This window comes from Cyanistes caeruleus, chromosome 24, assembly GCF_971803275.1.
Source record: "Cyanistes caeruleus chromosome 24, bCyaCae1.hap1.1, whole genome shotgun sequence".
NCBI classification, from domain to species: domain Eukaryota; kingdom Metazoa; phylum Chordata; class Aves; order Passeriformes; family Paridae; genus Cyanistes; species Cyanistes caeruleus.
Genome location: NC_141724.1, coordinates 2,099,503 through 2,121,654, shown reverse-complemented (window position 1 = coordinate 2,121,654; position 22,152 = coordinate 2,099,503). Strand labels below are relative to the sequence as shown.

Here is a 22,152-nt window from a genome sequence, read left to right as displayed (position 1 = left end):
CCCATTCCTTCAGGATCCTGGCTCAGAAGCAGCTGGGGCTCCATTAGGATCTGTGACAGGCAGTGGTGGAGCCAGGACAGGGAGCAAAGGCACCTCTCAGGGCACTGACATTTCTGTATCAGGACTTTTTGAGTGACTTTGGCCAAACCTTTTGATTCTGTTGGATTCTCCTGTGAAAGGGCCCCCTGAGGCTATTCCTGAGTGCTGGCCCAGGGCTGGGCAGCTCAGTCCTGCCAGGATCACGTGGCTGCTGTAAAACACATGGGCACGACATTCCATGAGACATTCCACGATCCAGCACAGCTCAGTGCTCAACTCCTTCCTTTCCAAACATTTTTGTTGCTTTTGCTACCTGCTCCCTGCAATTGGAAACCCAATTTCCTGCCCTTTCATCCTCTGCTTTTTTGATCTCAGCCTCGCTGGTGGGGGGAGTTTTATCTATTTCTGTTTTCTTGTCTCAGGCAGCTTTTGTCCCCACACTTCTTCCTGAGCCTGCAGCTGGGCAGCAGTGAGTTCACATTGGGGTGCACGTTGTTTTTGGGGAGGTGAGGGAAGAATGGAGGCTCCATCCCGGGGGAGGGATGGATTTTCCGAGTCAGGAAGGAAAGATGAAGGTGGAAGTAGAGCCTTGCAGCCGGGTTTGTGTGGACAAAGGAGAATGGAGGCACGGTTTGGAGCTCCAGTCCCAGCTGGAGATTGGAAGTTGGCTGTGGCTGGAGTTGAGATGTGTCTCTGGATGTCTCGAGTTTTCCGTGAGGTTTCTTTGCTGGTAGAGGTCCTGAGAATGAGTGAAATTACCTCAAAGGCTCCTCATCCCTTAAAATCCCAGAATCCCAAGATGGTTTGGGTTGGGAAGGGGCTTGAAACTCGTCTATTCCACCCCTACCATGGGCAGGGACACCTTCCACTGCTGCTCCCAGCCCTGTCCAGCCTGGCCTTGGGCACTTCCAGGGATCCAGGGGCAGCCACAGCTTCTCTGGGCACCTGTGCCAGGACCTCCCACCCTCCCAGGGAGGAATTTCTTCCCAATATCCCATCCAGCCCTGCCCTCTGCCAGTTTAAAGCCGTTGCCCCTTGTCCTGGCACTCCCTTATCAGTGCGGCTTTCTCTGATCTCTCTCTAATCTCGTCTCTCCTGTTCTGCTCCACATGTTCCAGTCATCCTCTTCTCCAAAAGCACCAAATCTCCCAGGAAAACACCTCGCTGTGCCCAGCTCCTGATGGGAGCAGGCAGAACTGAAGCAGCAGAGCCCACAGCGCTGGCCACAGTGGATCCCTGGCCACAACTGCTTGGTTTTCCTTAAGGGATGAAGTCAGCAGCTCCAGGCACGCCTGAGTCCTGTGTGCATGTGGGAATGCGGCTCCCGTGCTGCCCTCCCCTTTCCCCCCACATTCCCGTGTCCCAGCCACCCTTATTGGCCCAGAACGTGTCTCCAAGGCCTGGAGCTGGGCTCACATCATCACCCTGAGTCATAACTCGCTGCTGACTGTTTCCTGGGAGGAAAGGAAAGGCAGGAAGGAAAAACAACTGCTCAAAATTTCCACTCATGACAAGAAAAAAAAAAAAAAAAAAAAAGCATAAATAAAAGGAAAGCGTGAATCAGAGGAGCTGGTTCATTCAGGAACACGGAATTCTACACAGCAACCAGGAGCTGACCTCTGGAGCAGGAGCTTTCTGTGCTCTTTATTTATTTGCTGTGGGACAGTTTGGCATGAACTGAGGTAGGGTACGTGACAATATTCGTGACGTTTTGTTCCGAGCCTGGAAGGGGCCTGAGATCCAGTGGGTACCACTGAGCAGGTGGGTGCTCCTTCCCTGGACCCAGCCGAGTTTCCCTGGATCTGGGGGTCTGTGGGAGCACCCTGGGAGCCCCCTGGGAGCGGGGAACAGCCAGGCTTCCCCAGAGAGGGATCCCTGCACGGCCCAGGTGAGAGCAGGTAAAGCCATGGGAGGATGGATGGATGATGGATGGATGATGGATGGATGGATGATGGATGGATGGATGGATGGATGGATGGATGGATGATGGATGGATGATGGATGATGGATGGATGGATGATGGATGGATGGATGGATGATGGATGGATGATGGATGATGGATGGATGGATGGATGGATGGATGGATGGATGGATGGATGGATGGATGATGGATGATGGATGATGGATGATGGATGGATGGATGATGGATGGATGGATGGATGGATGGATGGATGATGGATGGATGGATGATGGATGGATGATGGATGGATGGATGGATGGATGATGGATGGATGGATGGATGGATGGATGGATGGATGGATGATGGATGGATGGATGATGGATGGATGATGGATGGATGATGGATGGATGATGGATGGATGGATGATGGATGGATGATGGATGATGGATGGATGGATGGATGGATGATGGATGGATGATGGATGATGGATGGATGATGGATGGATGGATGATGGATGGATGGATGGATGGATGGATGATGGATGGATGGATGATGGATGGATGATGGATGGATGATGGATGATGGATGGATGATGGATGGATGGATGATGGATGATGGATGGATGGATGGATGGATGGATGGATGGATGGATGGATGGATGGATGGATGGATGGATGGATGGATGGATGGATGATGGATGGAATCCATGGATGGATGGAATCAACAGACGGAGGGATGGATGGACAAGATGGATGGACAAACAGACAGATGGATGGATGGCACGATGGACAGATAGAGGGATGGAGGGACGGACGGACGCATGGATGGCAGGATGGACAGACGGCGGGATGGACAGACAGAGGGATGGACAGACAGACTGATCGCTCCCGCCCGGTGCCGGCTCAGCCGCACGTGACCTCAGGCCCCGCCCCCCGCGCCGCCAAAGGGGCGTGGCCTCCCGGCTCCGGGGGCTCGCTCCGCGCCGGGGGGCGGGGCCAGACGTGACGCCACGCGCGTGGGACCAATGGGAGCGCGGCGCGGCGGGGCAGGCGCGGCCGCCATTGGCCGGCGGTGATGTCAGGGCGGCGCGGGGCGGGGCCCGGCGGGGCAGAGCAGCCGCGGGCGCGCAGCGGGCGCGGAGCGAGCGGCACCGGGCGGTACCGGCAGCGCGGGGACACCGCGGGGACACGGCCGCTCGGAGCGGCTCCGGCTCCGCTCCGCACATCCCCGCGGGGAGATCCGCTCTGGAGGAGGCGGCTCGCGGGGCTCTGCGGGCGCTGCGGCAGCGGGAGGAGCCCCGGCCGCGGGGATCGCCCTGCGGCTCCGAGCCGGGTGTCCCTTGCAGAGGGCGGCTCTGGCCCCGCATCCCCCGGCCCAGCCCCTGAGGCTGCCCGGGCTTGCGGGGGAGCAGCCGAGGGGCGGCCGGGCGAAGGTTGGAGCAAACGGATCGAGCCGCCGCCGCGGGGCCCGGGGAACATCGCCTTTCCTCCCGTGTGTTCCAGGTGAAAGACGAGCTCTTGGATAAGCACGTTAAATCCCAGGCTCTCCAATGCCAGCCCCCAGGCGGCAGCCTGCCCAGCCCCGTGAGTAACCTTCACCGGGGAGCTGCTGCTCGCCTCGTGCTGCTGGGTGACAAATCCTGCTGGGGGAGGAGGAGGAGGACGGCGGTGACACTCGAAGCCTGCTGGAATCGCTGGCTGTTGTGGCAGAGAGCCGGCAGGAGCCTCCAGACTGGAATTCTGCAGGGGGACAGTGCCACCGGAGGAAGTGGCAAAGCCCTGGTGGCAAGAAGAGCCTGAGCGGGATCATCTCTAAAAGCCAGTCCTCTCCTCTGGTGTTCCTTTAAGCTTCTGCGTCCTTCGCTTCATCCGGTTCTCCCTCTGCCCCGCCACATCTGCTGGAAAAGAACTGGGAAAAGATGCGCTAAGGCATCCCCCACCAAGGGAGGAAAGCTGGGCTCGGTGGGGCTGGAGAGGAGCAGAGCCGCGGGGAATCGCTGCCATCCCCAGCTCCTGCCGTGTCCCCTGCCCTGCTCGGTGTCCCCTGGGCGCTGCTTGATGGGGATCTCTGCTGCAGGAGCCGGCTGTGCGCTCCGGGCCGGGCGGGCGGCGCTGCCGCAGCTCACCCCTCCATGCTGCAAAGGCCGTGGGGATAAACTGCTGGCAGAAGATCCCTTCTGGAGCAGCTGCTGGCTGTAGGCCCAGCGAGCCAAGGGTCAGGAGAGCCTGTCCTGCAGCATGACTTCCAAGCTGGAGCAGAAGGAGACCCCGCAGGCCAACGGGGCCGCGCTGCCCGCGGTGCCCGGGGCCAGCCCGGAGCGCTCCCAGCGCCCGCAGCCCCCGCATTTCCTGGGGCCCGACGGCTCCGCTGTGGAGGTGGTGGTGCTGGAGTCCCGTGCCAACGCCAAAGGGCTGAGGGAGGAGGATGCCCTGCTGGAAAACGGCAGCCAGAGCAATGAGAGCGATGACACCAGCACGGAGCGGGGTCCGGAGCCCGCCTCGCCCCTCAAGGAAACCTCGTTTTCCATCGGGCTGCAGGTCCTCTTCCCCTTCCTGCTGGCCGGCTTTGGCACGGTCGCTGCTGGAATGGTGCTGGACATTGTGCAGGTAGGATTGCTGGCTCCTGGCTCTGTGGAATGCCAAGGTTTGCAGCAGGGAGGGGAGGAAAAGCAGATCCCGGTGTGCTGGGGACACGGGGAGCCCCCCACGGCCTCATCCCAACCCTGGCTCTGTAAATGAAGCTCAGTTGATTGCAGGAGGTGGGAGGGAAGCGTGGGATGAAGGAAGGAGAAGGCACCGTGGCTCGGAGCAGAAGGTGCAGCTGAATCTGGGGACTGAGAGCACTCTGTGCATCACTGTTGTTCCTATTGGGAACGGCTTTAAAGAACGACACAAACTCTCAGGGGAGTTTCAACACGAGAATTCCTCTAGTTTATTGTTTCAGACTTGTCTTATAGACAGATACGTGGAAAGTACAGAAAAGAAACTCTTATTGGTAAGCAAAGTGCTACATCACCATCACTGGTCAGGGGCACTCTGCCCCCCTGACCCTCTCCTGCAAGAGGAAACAAGAGGACAGACAAACAGCACCTGGCAGTTGTTTTCTGTCTCTGAGGATTGTTTTGAAATCCTCCTTTGAATTCCCAGGCTAGCTTCTCAGGCAGGACTGAGAGGCCATGGGCCTGCAGTTTCTGCAGCTCCCTGCAGCCTGTTCCAAAGCTAGCATCCATACATCACAGCTGGAGATAAATCAATCCCTTCCCTGCTGCTGCCTGCTGGCACCCCAGCCCCAGCTCGGTGGCCCTTCCCCAGCTGGGTGCTCGCTGTGCTGCTCCAGGCTCGTGCCAGCCAGGTTCATGTTTGTCTCAGTGTGTGCCAGACCGTGTGGCTCCTTCCAGAGCTTCCTGCACAGCTTCCTTGTGCTCTGGAGGATGGATTGTCCCTCCTCAGAGGGCTGGGGAGGTGACTTTTAGGAAAAGCCAGCAGGGAGCTGGCAGTTGGCTCTGGATGCAAACCAAGGTGTTCCCCGTGGCAGGTGACACCGTGGGAACGTGCCAGCCTGCTTGTGTTTCCATGTGGGAATGCTGCCTTTGCAAACTGAGGCTCCTGTGCTGTCCCCACCACGTTTCCCAAGCGTGCCTGGCAGCAGATCAGTTCCTCCTTTGCCCTGAACACCGGGCTGGGCAGAACCTCCCGTCCCTGGGGCACAGAACCGGGCTCATCCGTGGCTCTCCTGGGATGAGCAGGGGGCTGTGGGCAGCCAGGAATGAGCAGGGGGCTGTGGGCACCCAGAAATGAGCAGGGGGCTGTGGGCAGCCAGGAATGAGCAGGGGGCTCTGGGCACCCAGGAATGAGCAGGGGGCTCTGGGCACCCAGGAATGAGCAGGGGGCTCTGGGCACCCAGGAATGAGCAGGGGGCTCTGGGCACCCAGGAATGAGCAGGGGGCTGTGGGCAGCCAGGAATGAGCAGGGGGCTGTGGGCACCCAGGAATGAGCAGGGGGCTCTGGGCAGCCAGGAATGAGCAGGGGGCTGTGGGCAGCCAGGAATGAGCAGGGGGCTGTGGGCAGCCAGAAATGCTCTGGAGCTGCTGGGCTGAGGCAGACAAGCCCTGCTGCCATGGGCAGAGAGAGGCTGCAGTGCCAGTCCCTGCTGGCAGCTGGGATCAGCCCGGAGCTGGGAAGCCAGAGGGGTTTTTTTGGGATTTGTGGGTGGTCAGGCAGACACTCCTCGTGCTGTCCTGCCCACAGCAGCGATTTCCCTGCGTGCCTTTGCGCTCTGCTCATCCCTGAGGCCTCTCTTGGTGGAACCTGCCGGGAGAGCTGGGAAGTGACTCCAAACAGGAAAGGCTGGACGGGGTAAATTAATCCGGGAGAGATTTACTGGAATCATTTTCTGAAAAATAAGGACATTTCAAGCATGTTTTCCCTTCATGAGGTCCCTGCAAGCTCGTGCCTGGCTCTTCTGGAAGCTCTCCAAAGTGATTTGAACCCAACCTAAAGTTTTTCCTGGAGCAGGCACAGCCCTTGTGGCCAGACAGGGCTGGGAGAAAGTGGCTCAGCCTTGTGTTCGTTCCCCTGCCTTGATTTTTATGGCCTTTAGGAATAAAACTTTGTAATTCCTGTGTCCCACAGCAGCTCAGCGCGTGGCTGTGCTGCCAACAGCTCCAACTCCCTTCAGCCTTGGGATTAAAGAGCCATGGAAATGCCACAGGGTGGGGAATTCTTCCAGAACCTCCAGCAGACCCAGGTCCAGTTCACCCCTCCAGTGCTGCATGGGAGACACTGGGATCCTGAAGGATCATTTCTGCTGTGTTTGCCTCCCTAAAAACAGCTTATTTCCGTATTTCTGTGCTTCTCAGAGGGGCTGTTACAGAGATTTTAACAGCTCCATATCCTGAACCAAAATTCTTATTTCCTCTTCTCTTCTCTTTCCTTTTTTTTTTTTTTTTTGGCCTTTTTTTAGTCTGAGTTTTATGGGTTTTTTTTTCCCCAGCAGCCTGGCTGTGGTTGTCCTCGTGGAGCCACTGTGGGCACTCCTCTGCACAGGGAGCTTTGTTCCCTGCAGGAGCCACCACGGCCTTGGAGCCCCACAGACTCCCAGTGTTGTATAACATTTTATATTAAGAAAGCTGGCAGGAGCCCATGGGTCCTGCTCTTTGCAGCTGCTGAGCTCTGCAGAAATCTCCTTGTTTTCCCTCCCCAAAAATGGCTTTTCTTCCTTTCCCCAGGAGCTGCTGCAGCTCCAGCCTGCAGAGGAGCCTCTCCTAAAGCTTCGTTTACAAAGCCAGGCTTGGCACGAGGTGATGGAGAGCTTGAGCTGGTGCCTGATCCTGCCCCTGGGAGCTCTGGAGAGTTGTGCACAGCCAATAATGACAATTGTTGGGTGGCTCTGGTGACACCCAGCTCGTCCTGGGGGCAGTGGCAGCGTGGTGCTCGCTGCTGGAGCCCAAGGGCAGCTGGAGTGAGGGATTAACCCGCTGCAAACGCAGCAAAATCACCCCAGAGTCTCCTAAAAATAGAGTGGGGAGAGCCGAGCTCAGCTGCTCCTGGAGGTGCCTTAAAGAAGGCACAGCCTGAGCTGGGTGAGGAATTGCAGGTTCTTCTCTCAGCACTGAGCTCAGATCACACAGAATCCCAGAATTTAGGCTGGAAAATCCTTCCAGGATTGTGGAGTCCGAGCTGTGCCCCATCCCCACCGTGTCCCAGCCCAGAGTGCCACGTCCTGGGGCACCTGCAGGGATGGGGAGCCCAAATATCCCTGGGTAACCTCAGGAGCCTCATCCTGCAGAGAGACGGTTGTGAAATAGCTGAGAGACCTTACCTGTGTCCCTGAGAGTCAGCTGGGCAGAAAATCCCAGAGGGTTTGGGTTGGAGGGACCTTGAATCTCATCCCCTGCCGTGGCAGAGACACCTTTCCCCATCCCAGGCTGCTCCAAGCTCAGTCCAGCCTGGCCTTGGGCACTCCCAGGGATGGGGAGTCCAAAACCTCTCAGGGAAACCTGTGCCAGGGCCTCCCCATCCTCCCCTTGCCCTCACCAAGCTGTCAGAAACACCAAGGGGTTTTTATGGCTGGAAAACACATTTTCCCTCTGAGGAAAAACCATCCCAGTCCATCCAGCTCCAGTTTGCCTCCCCATTTTTATTTTTCTTTTATTTTTTTTTGTTTGTCTCCAATGATTTTTTTTCAAGAGCATCTCAAATTTGGTCTTGCAAAGCGCCAGGAAACTGCAGCCTGTGGGCTCAGAGGTGAAGGGTGGAAAAACAAACACAAAATAATCCAAGTCCTTCCTGGCAGGAAGCTGTTAGGCAGGCAGGTAGATTGATATTTACTGATTGATATTTACTGTTTTCCTTGTCCTGGAGAGAAATCCGTGTCCCTGCTGAGCTTGGCAGGGCCAAGGACAGCTCTGTCAGGGCTGGAGCCTCGCCCAGGTGACGTTTGCAGGTGACATTTGCAGGCAGAATCTGCAGAGTGACGTTCAGCACATCCCCAGCTGGGATTCCTGGGCTCTCACCGCCCTGCAGGGTGGGAAATGGGAGAGGTTTTGGCCATAAAAGTGAGGTTTGGGTAGCTCACAGGGGTGATTTTAAATGTGGCTCTGAGGGTTCTGGAGTGGTTTTGTGTTTTCAGCTGCTTACCCTGCAATTTCTCTTTGTTTTTTTTCCTAAATAGCCGTGGCTGCCTTTGTTCCTCACCCCAGAGGGACAAAGGAGGGGCAGAGGAGTTAGGAAATGCCTGAGTTAACACAGGTAGCAGGGAAAGGAGGCCTCAGTGGGCCGGGTTTTGGACCAAAAAATAAATATATATATTTATATTTGCAAGGCACACAGATAGGAAAGGCTCTGAGCCGAGACTGACCAAACTTCAGCACTCAAATCTGCCAAAAACTGCAAGCATTGGGCAAAGCCTCTCCATCTTTCCCTGATTTGGCCTCTGGGTGTGTAAACATTTTGTCACTGGTGACTCTTTGGGGGATTTTTGCACTGAAAGTTGCTGGCTCAGAGGGGTTTTTTTCAGCCCAGCAGGATCATGTGGTCACTGCTACAAATATCAAATAAAAATATCAGGAGTGGGAAAAGCCCTGCAGGATCCCAGGGTGGCAGCAGGGAGGGCACTGGGTGCCAGCTCAGGTGGCAGAGGTGACGATGAGCGGGTGACACTGAGCCCAGAGCAAAGCTTGCTGTCACCCACGGTTGTATTTAATGGTTTTATTTAATCTTGCAGCACTGGGACGTCTTCAAATACGTGACTGAGGTGTTTATCTTGGTTCCTGCTCTGCTGGGCCTGAAGGGGAACCTGGAGATGACCCTGGCATCCCGCCTGTCCACAGCTGTGAGTGCCCAGGGAGCAGAGGAGGGAGCGGGATACCTCATTTGGGAGGGGCCCCAAAATTCCCAAAACTCCCTGTGGGAAGGACAGCAGGCAGCAGAGCCTGGGCTTCAGCTGGGGAGGTGTTTTCACCCCGCTGGGCTGATGGGATTTGAAGGATTAATGCTCCTTAAGCTTTGCTGACAGCTCACTTCCTCCTGCTGGCTGCTGGGGGCTCAGGCTGGGAGCTGGCTGGGGTCCAGCTTTTCCACCAGGAACTGGGTGCAGGAATGGCACCAGAGCAGGCTGGCAGGAGCCAGGGGACAGCTGTGAAACAGAGAGTGAGAGTGGAGAGAGCTCACAGGGGGACTGACAGGCTCTCCAAGGGTTGGAGAGCACAGCTGGGCGTTTGTCCTGAGCATCCCTGAGCATCCCTGAGCATCTCTGAGCATCCCTGAGCATCCCTGAACATCCATGAGCATCTCTGAGCATTCCTGAACATCTCTGAACATCCCTGAATATCCCTGAGCATTCCTGAACACCCCTGAGCATCCCTGAGCATTCCTGAACACCCCTGAGCATCCCTGAGCATTCCTGAACATCCCTGAGCATCCCTGAGCATCCCTGAGCATCCCTGAGCCCCAGGGCAGGCTCTGGCAGCTCCTCAGAGCCCTGTGTGAACCCATGAATTGCTCTGTGTTCTCTCCTGGAGCTGAGCAGGGCTGCAGAGGGACCCAAACCCTCTCCTGGCAGGGGCAAGGACAGGGACAGGGACACTCCCTCCCTCTGTAAAGCATCTCTGATGTCCCTGTGTCCCCATGCTGGGAGCTTGGGATCCTCCCCCTGCAAGGTGTTCTCTGCCTGCTGCCAGCTGCCCTGGGATGGGGATTCCCGAGGGGAGCCCTGGCAGGAGGCAGCCTGGTCCTGGCCCTGGCAGGGCTGGGGTTCCTCGGCCCGAGGAGCTGCTTGGGAAGCCCTGACTGAGGTGGAGGGATGGAGAACAAATTCAGCTTGGCTCATTCCCTTCCTCCCAGCCCTGCCTTTGAAGGAGAAGGCACAGCAGAGCTGCACAGGTTCCTCCCTGCATCCTCTCCTGTCCTGTGGAGATGGAGCTGTGGCTCCTGTGCCCAGGCTCTGTGGGACAGCCTGAGGGACAGAGCCTGGGCTTTGTTTGCCCCCTGGCTCTGGGAAACAAATCCCTTTGTTCGAGTCCCTCTCTATTGTTGGGACCAGGACAGGATCCTTGCTGTCCCAGCCTCTCCTCCCGGGCTGCTCAGGGGGACAAAGGCAGCGCTGGCACTGGTGTGTCCCCTCCTGGGGCTGGCAGGAGCAGCTTTGGGGCAGCTTTGGCAGGGGAAGGAGGCTGGGCAAAGTCAGGAATGCAGAACTTTGCCCAGGCTGTGGCTGCAGGAGGGTCACAGGGACAGCAGCTCCCATCCTGGGCTGGCTCCAGCCAGGCTTTGGCCTCTCCCTCCTGTGCCTCCTTAAAACCATGGCATCATTAAGGCTGCAGAACACCTCCAGGACCACCCAGGATCCATCCCTGTGCTGCTGGGACAGGAGGATCTCCGCTCCCAGGCCTGTGTGGGGAGCTCCCCGGGGTGGATCCCGAGCTCTCTCCACAGGGAAGCAGCCTGGAGTGCTTCCTCAGACTTTGGGTTTCTAATTAGTGCTGCTTTAAGGCACCTCAGAAATTCCTTTCACAATTAAGAGGCAAAACTCCCCCGTTAGTTAAAGGATTAAAACCCAGTTGCCCGTGACTACAGCGAGGTTATGTTAATCCCAGCCTAATTGCCATGTGGCTGGAATTTTAAGGTCAGGCTTCATATGGAGCTCAAATTCCTGTGCTGGATGTGCTGCTCCATCGTGTCAGCTTTTTGTTTTCCCTCCTCTCTGCCCAGAATGATTTGCCCCAGAGATGGGGGAATCTCAGTGAAACGAGCTGGCAGCTCTCAAGCACATCCAGCAAGGAGAGCAGGGGGATTAATTAATCAATTAATCAATGATTTCTGGGTTTCTTGTTTTGTTTTCCACCTGGGAGGAGGAAATCGCTGCTGTGCTGTTGTGCCCCAGTTTGGGGCTGTCAGGCAGCACCTCCAATGTGCAATCCCAGTGTTCCCTTGTTTCCTGAACTCATCAGCTTCTAATGATGCAAACTGGATATAAACCTACCCATTCTTCCCATGAACACCCCGGAGGTGGCAGGGAGGAGCAGAGCTCGATTCCTCCGGGTTATTTCACAGGGTGCCCCAGGAATTCAAGCGATTTCCATCTCCTGCATCACCCCCCGTGCCAGGGCTGCGTGTTTGCTCAGCTTTCCAGCAGGAGCAGCAGGGTTTGCTGCCAGCTCTGCCCCACGTGCTGCTGCCCCCAGGCTCTGAGGGCCACTTTGACCCTCTGGGCTGCAGCCAGGCGTGGCTGGGTCAGCGTGGAGCGAGGGAAATGCAGCGTGGGAGCGAGGGGAGATCGCTGCTCTCGCCGCTTCCCCGCCGGATTTTCGGTGGATGTCGATTCCCCTCCGCTCTCCCTTTTCTGCTGAGTTATTCTCCTGTAGGAGCTGAGGGTTTGAGGTGCTCTCCTGCTCCTGGCATGCAGGAATTTGGCTGTCAGCGGGTGGGAAGGGCTTTAATTTGTCTCGTTTGCTCTTACAGGCTAATATTGGCCAAATGGATACACCCAAAGAGCTCTGGAAGATGATTACAGGGAACATGGCTCTGATACAGGTAAGGAGAGAGGGAAGGGGAATATTTATACCCGATTTTGGCAAGTGTGGCAGGTTTAAATGCCCGGGTTTTGCTGGTTGCTGTCAATATTCTGTGTCTGAAGGGAGGCAGGCGGTGCCTTTGTGGCCCTGCAGGTTGGACTGGGTGTTTCCATGCTGGATTCTGATCCCCCCTGGGTGGGGTTTCCCTCTTAGAATCATGGAATAAAATCATGGAATGGTTTGGCTTGGCAGGGCCCTTAAAGCTCATCCATTTCCCATGGGCAGGGACACCTTCCCCCATCCCAGGGATGAGGCAGCCACAGCTTCCCTGGGCTCTGCCCACACTCAGTGCTGTTTTGGTGTCCTGGTGACCCTCTGCTTTCCATTCCCAGGTCCAGGCCACCGTGGTTGGCTTCCTGGCCTCGATTGCAGCCGTGGTGTTTGGGTGGATCCCGGACGGGCACTTCAGCCTGGCCCACGCTGTCCTGCTGTGTGCCAGCAGCGTGGCCACTGCCTTCATTGCTTCCCTCGTCCTGGGTGAGAGTCACCCCCTCTGGCCGCCTCCTCCTGAAATATCAACCTCCCCTCGGCCTTACCCCGGATTTTCTCCCTCTTTTCTGCCTGCAGGCATGATCATGATTGGGGTGATCATCGGCTCCAGGAAGATGGGGATCAATCCTGACAACGTGGCCACGCCAATCGCTGCCAGCCTGGGGGACCTCATCACGCTGGCCCTGCTGTCAGGGATCAGCTGGGGCTTGTACAAGGAGCTGGGTGAGGAGCAACAAAAGGCTTTTTGTGTCTCCCTCTCGTTTCAGCCCCTTCCTGTGCCCTGTCTCTTCCTGGGGTGTGTGGGGTTCCTGCTCTGGAGCTCCCTCAGCGAGACCTGGCCCAGGTTAGGGGAGGGAATGGAGCCTCTCCCTGCCTTGTGCTCCTCCTCCTCCTCCTCTCCAGGGCTCAGGGACAGGTTGGCCCCTTCCAGGTGCTTGGCTGGGGCTGGAGCAGTGGGAGAAGGGAGATTTGGATTCCATCTGCTGAGCTGTCAGCTCCAGCTGGGGATCCTCAGGGCAGGGCTGCAGCTGGAGACTCCAAATTTCCTCCTCCTCCTTCCTCCTCCTCCTCCTCCCTTCCCTGGCACTCGGGGCTGTGACTCAGCCAGGTTCACCCAGGGGTGAAGGAAGCAGCACTGGGGAGATCCTGCCCAGGAGTGGGAGGTGGGGATGAGCAGCTGGAATTGAAGAGTTTTCACTCAGATCTGCTGCTAAACAGATCCCAGTAAAACAGATCCCAGTAAAACAGATCCCAGTAAAACAGATCCCAGTACCCCAGTGTTGGGGTAAAACAGGTCCCAGTGTTTGTGTAAAACAGATTCCAGTAAAACAGATCCCAGTAAAACAGATCCCAATGTTTCTGTAAAACAGATCCCAGTGTTTGGCTGTGTAAAATACATCCCAGTGTTGGTGTAAAAACAGATCCCAGTAAAACAGATCCCAGTAAAACAGATCCCAGTGTTCACAGCTCACCCCTGTGACAAGGAGCCACCACGTCCTGCAGAGTCCAGGCTGGATTTTCCCTGCCCTTCCTGGAGCTCCTGAGGGGCCTGGCCTTGATTTCTCTGCTTCTTCTTCCTCCTCCCCGCCCTGCCCAGAGAGCAGAGCCTACGTGAACCCCTTGGTGTGCGCCTTCTTCATCTCCCTGCTGCCCATCTGGGTCATCATTGCCAAGAGGAATTCGGCCACGCGGGAGGTGCTGTACTCGGGCTGGGAGCCCGTCATCATCGCCATGGCCATCAGCAGGTGGGTCTGGCCCTGGCCCTGGCCCTGGCCCCTGGCCCTGGCCCTGATCCTGTCCCTGATCCCGGCCCTGTCCCCTGTTCCTGATCCTGATTCTGTCCCTGATCCTGGCCCTGTCCCCTGTCCCTGTCCCTGATCCTGTCCCTGATCCTGGCCTTGGCCCTGTCCCCTGTCCCTGATCCTGTCCCTAATCCTGTCCCTGTCCCCTGGCTCTGATCCTGTCCTTGTCCCCTGTTCCTGGCCCTATACCTGATCCTGTCCCCTGTCCCTGTCCCATCCCTGTCCGCTGTCCCTGATCCCGTCCCTGATCCCGTCCCTGTCCCCATCCCTGTCCCCATCCCTGTTCCTGTCCCTGATCCTGTCCCTGTCCCCATCCCTGTCCCCATCCCTGTTCCTGTCCCTGATCCTGTCCCTGTCCCCATCCCTGTCCCCATCCCTGTTCCTGTCCCTGATCCTGTCCCTGTCCCATCCCTGTCCGCTGTCCCTGATCCCGTCCCTGATCCTGTCCCTGTCCCCATCCCTGTCCCCATCCCTGTCCCTGTCCCTGATCCTGTCCCCTTTCCCTTTCCCTGTCCCCATCCCTGTTCCTGTCCCTGTCCTGTCCCTGTCCCCATCCCTGTCCCCAACCCTGTCCCTGTCCCTGATCCTGTCCCCTTTCCCTTTCCCTGTCCCTGTCCCCATCCCTGTTCCTGTCCCTGTCCTGTCCCTGTCCCCATCCCTTCCCCTGTCCCTGTCCCCTTTCCCTGTCCTGTCCCTGTCCCCACAGCCTCCCTGCTGGGTTTATTCCAGCCCTGACCCCCCCGTGTCCCCCTGCAGTGTCGGGGGGCTGATCCTGGACCGGACGGTGTCGGATCCCAACTTTGCTGGGATGGCCGTGTTCACTCCCGTCATCAACGGTGAGTCCTGCCCCAGCCCGGCCTGCAGCTCCTGCCAAGCTGCAACTGCAGGACAAAAATCCTCCTTTGGTGTCCCACAGGTTCAGGTGAAAGGCCTGGGAGGCTATTCCCTAAAAAAACCACATTTCTGGGGACTTCTTCATTTCCTTATTCCTCCTTTCTGGTGGAACATCCCCATCTTCCAAAACACTTGCCTTGTGGCAACACAAAGATTTATATTTGTGCCTTGGAGTCAGGAAATCTGATTGGTTCTGGTGTAAAGTTTTCACCTCATTTCTGCCTGATGAACCAGGAAAACTCATTTTTTAATTGCTTTTTTGCAATAGGTGAAGTTAACTCTGAGCCAGTGCATCCCGTGCTGGTGGCTTTCACAGCTTCCTGTGAAAAATAATCCTTTTCAACTTCCTGTGTCTGTTTTGGTGCTCAAGTCATCGCTTTTGTTTCATTTCTTTCTTCCACCCTGAGCTGCAGTAACAGAACTGCTTCAGCTTTACTCAGGGAAAGCTTTGCCCCAGCTCCTCACATCCTGTAAAACTCGATTTGGGATCAAAAATAAGAACATCCTACATAATCCCAGGTGCTTCCAGTTCTGCTGGAACTTCTCAGTTTCAGGAGCTGAGGGGAGCTCCTGGAAGCATCTGGGATGTGCCCTGAGTTCTGTTTGTGCCCTGAGTGAGTTCTGTTTGTGCCCTGAGTGCTGTTTGTGCCCTGAGTGAGTTCTGTTGGTGCCCTGAGTGAGTTCTGTTTGTGCCCTGAGTTCTGTTTGTGCCCTGAGTGAGTTCTGTTTGTGCCCTGAGTGCTGTTTGTGCCCTGAGTTCTGTTTGTGCCCTGAGTGAGTTCTGTTTGTGCCCTGAGTGAGTTCTGTTTGTGCCCCAAGTGCTGTTTGTGTCCTGAGTGCTGTTTGTGCCCTGAGTGAGTTCTGTTTGTGCCCTGAGTGAGTTCTGTTGGTGCCCTGAGTGAGTTCTGTTTGTGCCCTGAGTGCTGTTTGTGCCCTGAATGAGTTCTGTTTGTGCCCTGAGTGAGTTCTGTTTGTGCCCCAAGTGCTGTTTGTGCCCTGAATGAGTTCTGTTTGTGCCCTGAGTTCTGTTTGTGCCCTGAGTTCTGTTTGTGCCCTGAGTGCTGTTTATTTGTGCCCTGAGTGAGTTCTGTTTGTGCCCTGAGTGCTGTTTATTTGTGCCCTGAGTGCTGTTTGTGCCCTGCAGGTGTGGGTGGCAACCTGGTGGCAGTGCAGGCCAGCCGCATCTCCACCTACCTGCACATGAGCGGGGAGCCCGGAGACAGCCCCGGGACGGCTCCTCGGAGGTGCCCCAGCCCCTGCAGCACCTTCTTCAGCCCAGGTAGAGCCCTGGGGTGCAGGGTTTGGTGCCTGGCACAGCACAGGGGGCTCAGGGTGGCTCTGGTGTGGGGCTGATGCTTTCCTGCGCTCTGCAGATGGTCAGGGCTCTGCTGGCTGGGGAAATGTGGGTGTGGAATGTTCTGGATCGTCCAGTGTGGCTCCAGGCCCTGCTCAGACACCCCAAAATCCCTGCCAGCACGCAGGTTTGGGTGGTGGGATCGTGGAATGGGTCGGGTGGGAAGGGAATCTCATGGGCAGGGACACCCTGCAGGAGCCCCAGGCTGCTCCCAAGCTCTGCCCAAGCTGCCCTTGGACACTTGCAGGGTGTAAATGTGGGGAAATGTGGGTGTGGAATGTTCTGGATCATCCAGCGCAGCTCCAGGCCCTGCTCAGACACCCCAAAATCCCTGCCAGCACGCAGGTTTGGGTGGTGGGATCATGGGATGGGACATCTCATGGGCAGGGACACCCTCCATGAGCCCCAGGCTGCTCCCAAGCTCTGCCCAAGCTGCCCTTGGACACTTGCAGGGTGTAAATGTGGCTGATGTTCCCTCTGCAGACGTGAACTCCCGCTCTGCCCGCGTGCTCTTCCTCCTGGTGGTGCCAGGACACCTGGTTTTCCTCTACACCATCCACTCCATGCAGGGGGGACACACCACGCTCACCCTCATCTTCATCGTCTTCTACATGACCGCAGCACTGCTCCAGGTGAGCTGGGGCTGGCTCTGGGGACACGGCTGTCACCTGCACTGGGGACCTGCTCAGCTGGCAGAGCCCATCCCTGCCCAGGACATTCTGGGATCCCAGCTGGAACTCAGCAACTCCTCCCTGGACACCCCATTTCTCCATCCTGCCATTCTTGACACCCTTTTGTCTCTTTGAAGTCCTTTTGGTAGCCAAAATGTTCCCTCCCAGCCCGTCCTGGGGGGTGGTTTGGTGATTTGAAAAGGCCTGGGGGGGAGGAAAAGAGGGTGTGGAATTTGCAGGGAATGTTTGCCCTGTGCTGCCCTTTCCCCTGGAGTTTCCTGGGATGGCTCTTGTGAGGGACACACAAAACCAAAACCCTGCGAGGATCCACTGCAGGTTTTGTCTGTCTCTAAATACCAACGTGAGCCTCTCACTGCACCCGAGCAGATGGAGGAGAAAATCCCACTCTGGCAGTGCCAGCTGGGCTGAAAAGTTATTCCTTTAAAAAATCTAGTTATTCCTTTAGAAAAGTTAATTATTCTTTTAGGAAAGCTGGTTATTCCTTTAGAAAAGTTAGTTATTCCTTTAGGAAAGTTAGTTATTCCTTTAGAAAATCTAATTATTCCTTTAGAAAAGTTAATTATTCCTTTAGGAAAGCTGGTTATTCCTTTAGGAAAGCTGGTTATTCCTTTAGGAAAGTTAGTTATTCCTTTAGGAAATCTAGTTATTCCTTTAGAGAAGTTAGTTATTAATTTGGAAAAGTTATTCCTTTAGAAAAGTTAGTTATTCCTTTAGAAAAGTTATTTCTTTAGGAAAGCTACTTATTCCTTTAGAAAATCTAGTTATTCTTTAGAAAAAATAGTTATTAATTTAGAAAAGCTAGTTATTCCTTTAGGAAAGCTAGTTATTCCTTTAGAAAAGTTATTTCTTTAGGAAAGCTAGTTATTCCTTTAGAAAAGTTAATTATTCCTTTAGGAAAGCAGGTTATTCCTTTAGAAAAGCTGGTTATTCCTTTAGGAAAGTTAGTTATTCATTTAGAAAAGTTATTCCTTTAGAAAAGCTAGTTATTCCTTTAGAAAAGTTAGTTATTCCTTTAGGAAAGCTAGTTATTCCTTTAAAAAAGCTATTTATTAATTTGGAAAAGTTATTCCTTTAGAAAAGCTAGTTATTCCTTTAGGAAAGTTAGTTATTCCTTTAGAAAAGTTAGTTATTCCTTTAGAAAATCTACTTATTCCTTTAGAAAAGTTATTTCTTTAGGAAAGCTAGTTATTCCTTTAGAAAAGTTAATTATTCCTTTAGGAAAGCAGGTTATTCCTTTAGAAAAGCTGGTTATTCCTTTAGGAAAGTTAGTTATTCATTTAGAAAAGTTATTCCTTTAGAAAAGCTAGTTATTCCTTTAGGAAAGCTAGTTATTCCTTTAAAAAAGCTATTTATTAATTTGGAAAAGTTATTCCTTTAGAAAAGCTGGTTATTCCTTTAGAAAAGTAATTCTTTTAGAAGTTATTATTTAGAAAAGTTAGTTATTCCTTTAGAAAAGTTATTCCTTTAGAAAAGCTAGTTATTCCTTTAGAAAAGTTAGTTACTCCTTTAGGAAATCTGGTTATTCCTTTAGAAAATCTGGTTATTCCTTTAGGAAAGTTTTTCCTTTAGAAAACTTCTTTAAATTCCTCTGAGAAACCAAAAGTTTCTCTTTTATTTCCTGAAGCCGGGTGTTGCTGGCCCTGCCTGAGCAGTCCCCTCAAGCTTCCTCTGGTTAGAGCTGAAAATTCAGGTGCACAACTGAGATTTTTTTGGTGGTGAGGAGTTTGAGCCTGAACTGGGTGGTGAGAGGGAGCTAAAGGAGGTCAGGCAGAGGCTGTGAAGGACACAGAGGATTTGGGATGCTCGGGGATGCTCTCCACCTCCTCTTTTTGCTGCTCTGAGGGGATGCAGGGCGTTTTTTGGTGGTGCAGAGCCGAGCTGGGGCTGCAGGGCTCAGCGGCTGTGGCTCTTCCCAGGTGCTGATCCTGCTCTACATCGCTGACTGGATGGTGCACTGGATGTGGGGCAGGCACCTGGATCCCGACAACTTCTCCATCCCCTACCTGACAGCTCTGGGGGACCTGATTGGGACAGGGCTCCTGGCCCTGAGCTTCCACGTGCTCTGGCTCATCGGTGACCGGGACTCCGATGTTGGGGATTAACTCTGCCCCTCCCTTCCCACAGCTCTTCTTCCATCTGCTGTTCCTTTGCTTCCTCCTCCTCCTCCTCCTCCTCCTCCCACCCCCTCCAAACTTCATCTTTGATACTGGATTCTCATTATTTTCAATGGGAATTTTACGTGGTTTATATTCCGAGCCGAGTTTGTACAGAAAATCTATCTAGTTTTAGGGAGGACAAACAAACAAACAAACAAACAAACAAAAGTGTAACGAGACAATCACTAAGTGCAATTTTCCTGGAGGTTATGTCTGAACCAAGGTTCCAGTCAAGTTCCTGCTCGGTCAGATGATGCAGGGAGCCCCCCCTGCCCACCCCCTCAAGGTGAAGGGCTGCTTTTTTTCGCTTCATAAGCGTTTTAAACCCTGCAGGTCGAGCTCAGGTTTGTTCTGCTGGCACCTTCCAGCCAGGTTCAACCCCATGGCTGAGGGCAGGGGATGCCCCTGCCTTGGCTCCCCGGGCCCACATCCAAAAATGGGGAGTGTCTGCGAGGGGGGATGAGGAGGATGGCGAGGAAGGCTCCTGTGTTCACCCCAGGAATGTGGGTGAGCTGCTCTGAGAGCCCTGGCTGGGCTCTGCTGGCCGCTTCGAGCTCCCTTTTGCTGCCCACCCCAGGCTGCAGCGCCTGCTTCTGCCTCGGTGAGCTGAGTTCAGCTGCTCTGAGCTTCGCCCAGAGGGGCTGGCAGCTCTCCCCACCCATCATCTCCCCTTCCACCTGCCAGAAATCCTCTGCAGCATCCGCTGGAGCCCTCCTGGACGCTGTCCCCTTGTGCTGCTCCATTTCTGGGGCTCTCCTCAGTGCAGCTGACTTTCCCAGAGGGGTGGGTGGAAAAACAGCTCCTGGATTTTGTGTCCAGGTTTTCTTTGGGTTGCTGAGTGCCAAAAGTGTACTGAATGAACTGGGTGGGGGGTTCTGAGCTGGGGAGGAGCATTTTGCTCTGTTAGGAAAGGATGCCCATGGGATCCAGGGGATTTCTCGCTCTGTGTAGGTGCCAGCTGGAAAACAGCTGGAAATGCAGGCACAGCTGGATCGCTGGAGCCCTGGCTCTTGGTGCAGCTCAGGAAACCTGGGATTGGGGTTCAGCCCTGGCTGAGTGCTGCCAGTGCAGGGTTCCTCCTCTGCTGCTTCCCCTCCTGCTTTTTGTGCTGTTCAGGTCAGACCTGGCTGGAATTCCTTCTCTTCCTGTTAGGCCGTGCTGGGAGGGCAGCAAAAAACCAGAGGGAGTGCACCCAGATGGGCAATTCAAGGCCAAAGTTAGTCCAGGCTCATTGTCCCAGCCCAGGATCTGGGTGCAGAGCTGGGCCTCGCTCCAGAGGAGCTGTTGGAAAAGAGGGTCGGGATTAAGGAGCTCTGGAAATCCACGGGAGCAGGTGGAGCCAAACCAGGGCTCTTGGAGTTGTGGAAACCATTCCCTGCTGCTGGGGGTGTGCAGGAGGCTGAGGTGGGCTCCAGGCTGCTCCTCCTCAGCCCCTCAGAAGAGCAGGTGTTGTATTTTTGAGATGATTTCCCCCTTTTTTTCCCCTTGCTAATCCAACATCAGCTGCTCCTCGTTGCTCCGGTGTGGGAGCAGCTCTGCTCCTCCTCTCTCCACTCTGGTGACATTTCACACATCTCCTTGGGCCAAAGCTGTGCTCAAAGTGGGAAACCCAACCACAAAACAAACCCTGTCCCTGCTGTGCTGAACTCCCAGCCCAGGGACATCTGGAATATATTCTGGAATATTCTCAGCTGCTCACCTGATTCCTCTGCCTGATGTTGAGGAATAAATGCAAGACTTTCTTCCATTAACACTTCAGCTTTTATGGATATAGAGAGAAACTCTGCTGGCCTTTCCTGGTGTCACATCACCGCTTAATCCCCCAGGAAAAGATTCCCTAGAGGAGGAATCTGCCTGTCCTGGTCAAGGGTGGTGGGGCTGGGGAGGGTCTGTACATTAAATATGGTCAAAGGTGTGCTTGGGGAATGGTCAGGGAAGAATCTAATTTAAATCTGAGGAATATTGATGGAAAAACAAACAAACAAACCACCTCTTCCCACTGGTTGCACTCCAATGCATGCCTACTCTACAGCTGCCTGCAGATCCTGGCAGGATATATACTCTTTTATTAAAGGAAAAAGACTGTCTTAATTATTTATAGTTCCTATAACTGACAGATGTCGACCTAATGGATAAATTATATTTGATTAAATAAAGATGACATTTATTTATGTGGACTGTGGTGGTTTTTTTTTCCTTCGGGTTGAAGGCCCCTCTCAGGTTTTGGAGCTTATTTGAGCTCAGGCTGAAGTTATTTTGATAAGAGAGTTACGAAAATCAAATAAATTGCTGGCCATGAAGCAAACTGGGATTACTGTGAGTGCCAGGTGACCTCGGCCGTGGCCTTGGTCAGGTCCTGGCAGCTCCTGGGGGCTCCCAGCAGGAATCCAGGTGTTTGTTCTGGCCCTCCCTGGATGCAGAATCCAGGCCCTGCTGACACGTGGCCTCTGCCAGTCTCTGCTGATTTCATGGAATAAAAGGGTTCTGCGCCTCCTGGGATGCAGAAAAGGCCCTGGGTTTGCAGGAATTGGTGTTTCCCTGCAGGGCTGTGCCTCCAGCTCACCCAGAGCAGGGTTTTGGTGCAGGATCCCAAAACAGATCCCCCCAGACCCTGCTGGCTTCACACCTTGGGGTGAATGTTGGGGTGCTGGGGCACGGGAGGGGCCATATCCAGCTCTCCTTGGGGCTGGGGGGTTCTGTTGGAATCTCTTTGTTGGGAGAAGGAGCAGGAGGTGCAGGAGGACCTTGGAGAAGTCCCAGCAAGAGGGGAGCCTTGTTTGAAAATGCAAATAGATTGGGAGAGGTGTTCGTGCAGGCTGTGGGGCTGGATCTGGGGTGCAGGCAGCATGGCCTGGGGTACAGGGGTACAAGGGTCAGGGGTGCAGGGGTCAAATGAATGGGGCTGGGGGTGCTGCAGTTGGATAGGAGGGTACAGGGGTCTGTGGGGCTGGATCTGGGGGTGCAGGGGTCAGGACTGGGGGACACAGGGGATGTGCAGGACATGGTGTACATGGGGCTGGATGTGGGGGTGCTCAGAACAGGATCTGGGGACACACAGGATGCACAGAGCAGGATCTGGGGACACACAAGATGCACAGAGCAGGATCTGGGGTGCCCAGAGCAGGATCTGGGGACACAGAGGATGCACAGAGCAGGATCTGGGGACACACAGGATGCACAGAGCAGGATCTGGGGTGCCCAGAGCAGGATCTGGGGACACAGAGGATGCACAGAGCAGGATCTGGGGACACA

At 54.8% G+C, this 22,152-nt stretch overlaps 1 protein-coding gene across 5 annotated transcripts; it reads left to right on the top strand.

The window, feature by feature from the left end:
* Positions 1-3,070: 3,070 nt before the first annotated feature.
* Positions 3,071-21,071, top strand: SLC41A1 (solute carrier family 41 member 1). 5 transcript variants are annotated; one of them, XR_015278960.1, is made up of 12 exons: positions 3,080-4,545; positions 9,164-9,271; positions 11,899-11,970; positions 12,344-12,488; positions 12,579-12,725; positions 13,600-13,747; positions 14,561-14,640; positions 15,843-15,977; positions 16,536-17,566; positions 17,850-17,991; positions 18,052-18,237; positions 18,297-21,071. XR_015278960.1 is itself a non-coding variant. In XM_023942337.2 (10 exons), exons 1-10 carry the CDS (start codon positions 4,177-4,179, stop codon positions 18,844-18,846), a joined length of 1,539 nt encoding a protein of 512 aa, XP_023798105.1. In that variant the 5' UTR covers positions 3,071-4,176; the 3' UTR covers positions 18,847-21,071. The 5 variants fall into 5 exon arrangements, 1 of the variants encoding a protein (XP_023798105.1); XR_015278961.1 differs by having other exon boundaries at positions 16,536-17,193; positions 17,300-18,147; positions 18,255-21,071; XM_023942337.2 differs by lacking the exons at positions 17,850-17,991; positions 18,052-18,237 and having other exon boundaries at positions 3,071-4,545; positions 16,536-16,684; positions 18,661-21,071.
* Positions 21,072-22,152: the final 1,081 nt, after the last annotated feature.

Excerpts from the sequence above, each read along its gene's own strand:
- SLC41A1 (XM_023942337.2), top strand. The coding sequence starts at position 4,177 with ATGACTTCCAAGCTGGAGCAGAAGGAGACCCCGCAGGCCAACGGGGCC. Across the intron at positions 11,971-12,343 it reads GGAACATGGCTCTGATACAG|GTCCAGGCCACCGTGGTTGG; the intron begins GTAAGGAGAGAG and ends TTCCATTCCCAG. Across the intron at positions 13,748-14,560 it reads ATCGCCATGGCCATCAGCAG|TGTCGGGGGGCTGATCCTGG; the intron begins GTGGGTCTGGCC and ends GTCCCCCTGCAG.